Raw genomic sequence first — 9,197 nt, forward strand, 5'->3', positions numbered from 1 at the left:
TTTTCCGCTCAAAGCCAAGGTATTGAATTTCTCTGATTGTTCCATATCCAATGATGGTTTAGATTTTCATTACAGGAGCTTGATCTTGTAATTCACATTGTGTACAGAACACTAGTGGGCTATAGTTAAAATGCAATAGTGATATTTTTTTTGTCATTTTGATAGGTAATGATGATTCATTGTGCATATGTTTATTGGAATTGCAGGAATTTGATCCATTCTCATTGAGTATCGATGGGGATAAACTTTGTGGTTGTGGAACTACTAGCTGATTGCTCGGGGCATGTTGAACTTGTAACTAAACTCATGAGAAGGCTGGGGGAGACAAAGCCAAAATTGAAGTCAACTGCATGTGGTGGTTGTCTTGATTGCAAATGAAGAGAATTCCGCCATTTCAGCAGTTGGTGTGGATGCACTCGTATAGGATGGGTTACTCAGTAAGCTAAAGGAAGGTCCTCTGTAAGTAATTTGCATTTCTTAAAAAACAAATGGACAACTAAGAAACATCACTCTGATTTACCAAAATGGCACTAAACGAACATTTACCATTGATGATTGGGTTTATTTGAAGCTTCAGTTGTATCGCCAACAGTCTATTCATTCACGGTTGTGTCACAAGTTATCAGCCCGTTATTATGGGCCTTTTTAGATTGTGCAACACATTGGTACTGTTGCATATCGTTTGGCTTTACCTCCTTCACGATTGCATCTTGTCTTCCATATTTCTTTATTGAAGCCCAAGATCGGGCAGCATGTCGTTCCTCATCCTACTCTCCCTCCCGTCAGTGTTTCTGGTTCTTTCTTGCGTGTTCTTGAGAAAATTTTGGACATAGGTGTGGTTAAGCGTCGTAATGCTTCGATTACACGTTGGTTGGTCCAATAGTCTGATCTTTCGTTCGACGATGCCACCTGGGAGGATGCTGCAACCATCATGGCTCGTTTCTCTGACTTTTCGACCTAAGGACATGCCTTATGTTGGGGGGGTGGACTTGCTGAATTCCCCTTGTATTAGGCTTAGTATAGGCTTGTTCATATGTGATGGTCCTCTGCTGCTTATATCAGTTGAATATTAGTACTCAGTTAGTTTCCTTTATTTTCTTCCCTAAATTGTAATTGTTTATTTGCCAGGTGGCAAACATCTAGAATACTTGCATCTTTAACCGTAGATCTTTATTTAGGGTTATTTCCTTCATATATCTTCTATCAGCAGCTATAAGCAGGGCATGAAATGAATTAAAGAATTACTTTCTTTGAGAATTCTCTCTTTCTGTGTAGTGGTACCTCAACACTCTGTAAGTAGCATAATTCTGAGAATAATTTTGCAACCCAACAAGGACTATTCTACCTAAAGTTGCAGATCGAAGAAGAAGAAAGTTGCATATTGGGTTTTTTAATATTTTTTTGTTTTGTTTTTATAATTATTTCATTTTTTATTAATTTTTTTTTGTCTATATGACATTTTTTTTAAGTCATGTGACTGTGCTACATAGGCAGTTAACGGCCTCCTCGACGAAATAGTTGACAGAGGTATGCGAGTGTTAAAAAACGGTAGTTGAGGTACTTCTAAGCAACTTTTTTTTATTGGGGTACTTGGTTGAAATGAGGTGTACACTTGAGATATCTGCGTGTAATTTGCTCTAATTGTTAATATACCTATATTGGGCTAGCTAATTGATTCCTATACAATCCACCTTCTTAATTGGACTTCCCAGCGGGTCCACTTCATTTTCTTTCGGCCCACTTTTTTTTTTGCCCGGTCCACATTTTAATTGAGTGCTGATATTTGCACACTTTTTTTTTTCTTTTTTCTTTTTACACACCCTTCATCACTTAATTAGTGATTTTACAAATTTGCCGCATTGTGAAAATACCCTAAAGCCCTCCCCCAACACACCCTATCTCTATCCTCCCTCCCAACTGTGCCTTGCCCAGCTCCCCATCTCTCCGGCTTCTCTCTCCCTTCTTTGGCTCCTTTCTCCTCCCAGTGCAGCACTAGCCTAGCTCGCCGACCTCCCAGCAGCACCACCTTCCCCGCAGCACCACCTTCCCCGCATCACCACCCCCCAGCGCAACACCACCCTCCTCGCAGCACCACCCTCCCAGCTCGCCGACCTCCCCGCTCCCCGCAGCACCACTCTCCCAGGCTGCCAACTCGCCGACCTCCCCGCAGTACCACCCCCCGCAACACCACCCTCCCAGCTCGTCGGCGTCCCCACAGCACCACCCTTCTCGCAACACCACCCTCCCAACTCGCCTAGCTCCCTGTATCACCACCCTCCCAGCATCACCACCCTCCCCGCAGCACCACCCTCCCAGCTCATCGAGCTCCCCGCAACACCTACCTCCCAGCAGCACCACCCTCCCAGCTCGCCGACCTCTTCGCAGGCCGTAGCACTAACCCTCCTCTCGCTCTCTCCTCCCTGAAGCACTACCCTTTTCTCTCTCTCTCTCTTCTCCCTGTAGCACCAACTTAAAAAAAAAAAGTTACAAGTTCGGCGGACTAGTTCCGAACCTGGCTCTTTCGTTTTGCAGACATCCACCAAATAGAACAATATTGTTCGGCTGGTGTCTGCCGAATGAAACAGCTGGGTTCAGCACTGGTCCGCCGAAACTGCAATTATGTTTTTTTAAGTTGGTGCTGCGGGGAGAAGAAAGAGAGATGAGGTGGTGCTGCGAGGAGGAAAGAGAGAGAGGAGGGTCAGTGTTGCGGGGAGGAGAGAGATGGAGGTGTTCGGGTGAGGGAAGGAGAGAGGGAGGGATATCATTATGGGACTTGCCATCGGGATAACATAGAGTGTTATCTGTGTGGCCAACCGCGCCATTACAAGAATGAGTGCCCTACTTTGATTTTAGGTAACATTACTACAGTGTGTTATCATTGTGGTCAACAGGGCCATTTTAAGAGTGAGTGTCCCATGTTAGTTCAGGGCGGTACTATAACTGCTGGGTCAATAGCACAGTCAGGCCAGACTAGTAGTCAGAGTCAAGGGAAAAGGCCCAATCAAACAATTGGTACTGCAGCTAGTAGTGGAGCTACTCCTCGTCAGACTGGTACGAGTGGTAGCCAACAAAGGGGTCGACCAGGATGCCCTCCGGCCCAGAGCAGAGTCTTTGGCATGACACAACAGGAGGCTAAGGCTACACCAGATGTCATCACGGGTACGTTATCTATACACTCTTTTATTTCGCGTAAATTTGCATTGTGTGCTGATAAAAGTTCGACTCCTTTGGAAAGTGGCTTAGTTATATCTACACCTAGTGGACATAATTTAGTTGCTAATGACATGATTAGAGGTTGTATCATCCAGTTGGGTGATCAAGAGTTAGAAGCAGACCTTTATTCCATTGATATTTTTGAGTTTGATGTTATTCTCGATATGGATTGGCTTGCTACCCACCATGCTTCAATTGATTGTTTTCGCAAGGAAGTTATTTTTAAACGATCAGCTGACCTTTATACCCAAAACTGCTTTTCGTACTAGATATGGGCATTATGAATTTTTCGTGATGTCATTTGGATTGACTAATGCGCCCATAGCTTTTATGGGTCTAATGAATTGAGTTTTTCATCAATATTTGGACAAATTTGTCATTGTTTTCAAAGATGATATTTTGATATACTCACGTTGTAGCGAGAACCATGCCAAACACTTGAGACTAGTGTTGCAGATCTTGAGAGAGAAACAATTATACGCCAAGTTCAGTAAGTGTCAGTTCTAGCTAAGTAGCGTGGGTTTTCTGGGGCATGTGATTTCGATTGAAGGTATTAGTGTGGACCCCATGAAGGTTGAAGCGATAAGAGATTGGAAACAACCCACAAGTGTAACTGAGGTGAGAAGTTTTTTGGGATTGGCAGGGTACTATCAACGTTTTGTAGAGGGTTTCTCAAAGATATCAGCCCCCCTTACTCGTTTGACAAGGAAGGACGTCAAGTATGTATGGACTAATGATTGTGAAGTGAGTTTTCAGTTGCTCAAGGACAGGTTAACTTCTGCTTCTATTTTGACTTCCCAGATGGCAGTGGCGAGTTTATGATCTACAGTGATGCCTCACTTCGAGGTTTAGGTTGTGTTAATGCAACATGGTAAGGTTGTAGCATATGCTTCAAGGCAACTAAGAAACATGAGTTGAACTACCCTATACATGATTTAGAGCTTGCAGCAGTCGTTTTTGCACTTAAGATTTGGAGACATTACCTTTATGGGGAGACTTGTAAGATCTTTACCGACCACAAGAGTCTTCAATATGTGTTTACTCAAAAGGAGTTAAACTTGAGGCAAAGAAGATAGATGTAGTTGATTAAGGACTATGATTGCACCATAGAGTACCATCATGGTAAAACTAACGTGGTTGCTGATGCTCTGAGTAGGATGGCATCGAGTTCGTTGGCCTATCTAAGGATAACATATCTACCTTTATGGTTGGAATTGAAGAATTCCGAAGCTAGTCTATCTACACCAGTGGATCAACCTGTTTTACTGGCTAGTTTCTGAGTTAGACCTATTTTGGTGGATCGAGTGCGTGAGGCACAACCCCATTGATCCAGCTTTGTTGAGAATAAAAGAAGAAGTTTGAAGTGGTCTAAGGGATAATCATGAAATCAAAAATGATGGAATATTGGTTATGGGTTCCAGGTTGTGTGTTCCTGCAGATGAGGCAATTAAGAGGGAGATTCTTGATGAGACCCATAGTTCGGGCTATGCCATGCATCCAGGTAGCACTAAGATGTACCGTACTCTGAGAGAACATTATTGGTGGAACCACATGAAGAGAGAAATAGCAGAGTATGTATCTAAGTGTTTAATTTGCCAACAAGTGAAGGCAGAGCGACAAAAGCCTTCGGGACTCTTACAGTCACTCCCTATTCCTGAGTGGATGACAGAACCGCCCCCGGATTCCACCCTGAATCTCGGAGGGGTCCTGCAGGATCCAAAATCAAGGAAAATCCTACCGAAAATTCGGCAAAACCTTCCCTGAAAATGGATTAACCCAAAAAAATATTTCAGAATCTGTCAAACATGAAATACACTTCTATATTACTTCTGCCATCCAACCACAATTAAATAAGATCTCAGGCCCACAACAAGTAAGATAAATCTATTCAGAGCATATCTAATAAACTTTACAATTATATCTCATTATAATAATTTCACGGGAAACCTTGATCCCAATATACCAATAAGCTGGAGATGAGAAACTCAAATGCCTCGACGTGGTACGGTCCAACCTCAGTGATCGCTATTTCCTGGGGGGAACGTAAAAAAAAAATAACACATGAGAAAACTCTTAGTGAGTGGACAAAATAAACTTCAAAACCTTTCATTTGAAAACCATTTTATAAAACTGCTCGGGCTGAAAAATATCCAATTTGAACTGAAAATGAATATTAATTGAAAACATCTTTGTAATGAACTCTTTCACAACTTATCAAATACCTTACATCATCAAAATAATTCCAATAGAAAGTTTCTATATAATAACTTCAACTTTGAAATTCCTTTTGAACATAGAAAATAATGGGAAGTAATAGAAATTCTGTATCTTATAAGATTTCTAGCTAAAACCTCTTTTGAGTCTTGAACTGATAAAAAAAATAACTAAAAATATTTTTATATTAGAAAGTTTTTAGTAAAAACGTTGGCCATATAAGTACCCATTTGACGGGCTCCACATTGGTACCGTACAAGACCGTCGCACCAAGTGGACCGTCTTTATAACCTTCCACCCGCACCGTCGCAACGCCGTCATGCGAGTGGACTTAGGGTGTCCCTTGTACCGTCGAATCGCCGTCATACAAGTGGACATACGGTGGCCCTTGTACCGTCGAATCGCCGTCGTACAATAAGCCAAAGTGTCATACGTGCACGTAGATTGCCCTTCCACCCGCATCGTCGCAACGCCGTCATGCGAGTGGACTTAGGGTGTCCCTTGTACCGTCGAATCGCCGTCATACAAGTGGACATACGGTGACCCTTGTACCGTCGAATCGCCGTCGTACAATAAGCCAAAATGTCGTACATGCACGTAGACTACCCCCAAAGGGCGAGGCATCCCGGCACATGGCCCAAAGCCTATGTGTGTGCCGTGATGGGTCCCAAAGACCTATCTGTATTTATACCTGTGGGTGAGGGTACTTATATGGCGATTTAGAAATCGTTCTGCCACTTTCTAAAACCATTCTTGTAAATAGATAAAGTCAACGATTTCTTAAGCTTTTCACATCCTCAAATCATGCAATTTATAAATCGTCTCAAAATAGTATAGCTCTTAAAACCATAAGCCTTTTAATATCAACCAATTTCCAAATCGTTAACTATTAACCTCAACCACAATCATCCAAAATCATTAACATCACCAATTCAACCATGACAATTCATAAAGATCTAATTAAATGACTCAGCAGCAAATCAATATGTATTCCCTTATAAAGTTAATAACATCAGGATATTATCAATCAAATGGGCAATCCATATAGGCCTCGTTTGTTTCACAGGACTGTCTTGGCTTGGACTAGCTATAGGGACTGGCATGGACTGGCTTGGCATGGATTAAGCTAGCTAAGAACTGCCTTTATGTTTGGTGCAGTGCAGGACTAACAACCTGGATAATGAAAATAGTCCTGTCCTATGTTTGGTGCAGTGCAGGACTAACAAGTTGGAAAATTAATTTTTGAAACAAAATCATAAATCCCCATATTTATTTATTTAGAATAAAAATGACATTTTTGTAAGAATAGATAAGAGGCAATTATTATTCTTATTCAAATTTTGTATGATCATCAGCTTGCCCTGGCCAATTAATTTGAAATATCCAAGTCAATCACTTTGGTCCATTTGACAAATTTTTTTTTTAGCAATATTAAAATTATTTTGAAACCATGCACAATATATATAGTACAATTAAAACAAATTAAAACCAAAATAAATTTAAAATATGAAGCAATTTGTAACATTTGACCAAATTCTTATTATATATTTTTCCGTGAGACATGATTATATTTTCATGTCTCCAATTTGGCTTCTCATCATTTGCCATTTTGCCACATGATTATCAAATGCACAAATGGTTTGGTTGTAACATCAGTCCAAAGCATCTGATCGATCAGACTCAAGAATTCCCCTGCCATTTCTCAAATTCAAAGCTTATTGGAATTAACAATACAAAGATACAAATTCACATATCCAAATATGAAAATTAAGTGATAAATAAGAAAAGTTTTGCAACAGCTTAATTAGTTTGCAACTTTATTATAGAAGTAATTGCGTGATCAATTTATTGCAGAACATACTTTACGAATTTGACCATTAGTCGACCCTATTTTCACATCAATGTTACTCATCTTCACCATGGACCTCCCAAACTCCACATTGAAGTTGGACCCAGGTGAGCCTCTACCACCCAGAAAGCGTTGCACAAATGGTTTGGTTGTAGCGTCAGTCCAAAGCATCTGATCAGACTCAAGAATTCCTCTGCCATTTCTCAAATTTGCAAAGAAAGATGCATCAAACTTGTCACTACTACCTGTGTCTAATCCAACTCGCCTTGTACCATCGTCATTTAGTGGGCAGAGAGCTTGTAGTCGAGGAACAAACGTTGGGTCGATCACAGGGTCGGCACCATTTGGAGTGGTGAAATTGAATAGTCTGTAGTTGAAGAACTGGCAAGCTGAAGTTCCTATGGTATGTGCTCCTAGTATAGCACAAACAAATTTATGTATATATGGTTAATTAAGAGAACTAACGACAATGGTGGAGTAATTGTATTTGTATATATATAGTGAGAACTGAGAACTACTTGTATATATATATATATATAGGTAGCTCCTGCATGCATCATACTACTGTGAGAGAGATCAAGTCATATTAATTAGCTAGATCAGTAGATATTGAACGTAAAAATAGAGGCTATCCAATCCAAAAACAAAATCATAAATCCCCATACATAGATTGGGAAAAAGACATCAGCAGCAAACCAATTAAAGCTCAGCAAAGCAACAGTCCATACATACCAAAGTAACACTTGCTTATGAACATTTGTCAGCTGTAAAACTAGTAACGGATAAAGACAAAGCCCCTCATATGCGATCTCCCCTTACTTTAATGATTTTAACACAACTATTACATAACCATCTTTCCTTACCAAAATAAGAGGATTCAAATCTAAATAGAATTTCATTAGCTATAATCATGATTATACAGAATCTTAGTTCATTTCAATATTCATATTCATATTCTCACCCATATCCACAACTTCATTAGAGCTTTGTTTTAGACTATAATCACTGATCAAGCATAGCAAAAGAATAAAAAAATAATAGGAAAAGAAAAGTTCAAACCAAAGTACCGGACCTTTCAGTGCTTTCACCATCAGGCATCAAGCAAACAAGAATCACTATTGACCATTCAATTCAATTCAACCAGTCAGCTAAGGTGAGCTTTCAATATGATAAAGAAAACAAAAACTTATAAAACTTAAATCATAAGTCTAGCAGAAACTTAAGTCCCTTTGTTTTCCACCTTATCTCAGCAACCAAACACAGCAAAAACAAATCTTCAAAAACAAAAACATGAACATATAACATATTATTTCCTAAACTTTCTCATCACCAACCATAAGAATTAAGATCATGGGCTTACAGAATTCAATATTTCAACAGGTTCCCATGAAAACCCAACTCCAGAATTCCACTAAAACCACCAAAAACAAAAAGAACAACAACAACAACCAAAATTAGAAAGGGAAGGGCCAGAGTGAGAGAGCCGACCTTGGAACCAAAAGCTCTAATGAAGTTTAAACCCAGACCACACCCATATTCATATTCTTGGAAAAACAATCAGTCAAAAGAGAAATCAAGGTAGATAAGTAGATTTGACGAAAAAAAAAAAAAAAAAAAACCCTAGATCTGGAGAGGAATTTTGAAGAGAACTCACTCTCTGTTGTTGCTGCAGGTAGAAGAAATGGGTTGGGTTGCTGTAAAAGATGAAAGAGCCAAATTACCAGTCGCTTCTGCCCAGTTCTTCTCGCCGGTCGCCGCTGCCCAGTTCTTCTCCTCGGTCGCCGCTGCCCAATTCTTCTCGCCGGTCGCCGCTGCCTAGTTCTTCTCGTCGGTCGCCGCTGCCCACAGTGATGAAGTCGCCGCTGCCCACTTTCTCCTTCAGTTTGTTCTCGATATGAAATGGGTTGGGTTGTGTTCTGAT

General features: G+C 40.4%; 1 protein-coding gene across 1 annotated transcript; it reads right to left on the bottom strand.

Annotated features, from left to right (window-relative positions):
• Window positions 1–7,267: 7,267 nt before the first annotated feature.
• Window positions 7,268–8,374, bottom strand: LOC147291803 (peroxidase N1-like). Its single transcript, XM_086236029.1, has 2 exons — window positions 8,344–8,374; window positions 7,268–7,689 (listed from the first exon to the last, which is right to left on the bottom strand). The coding sequence occupies exons 1-2, from the start codon at window positions 8,372–8,374 to the stop codon at window positions 7,268–7,270; spliced, it is 453 nt and encodes a 150-aa protein (XP_086092155.1).
• Between the last annotated feature and the right edge of the window lie 823 nt (window positions 8,375–9,197).

Source organism: Dryas octopetala, chromosome 3, assembly GCF_963921425.1.
Source record: "Dryas octopetala chromosome 3, drDryOcto1.1, whole genome shotgun sequence".
In the NCBI taxonomy this organism is placed as follows: domain Eukaryota; kingdom Viridiplantae; phylum Streptophyta; class Magnoliopsida; order Rosales; family Rosaceae; genus Dryas; species Dryas octopetala.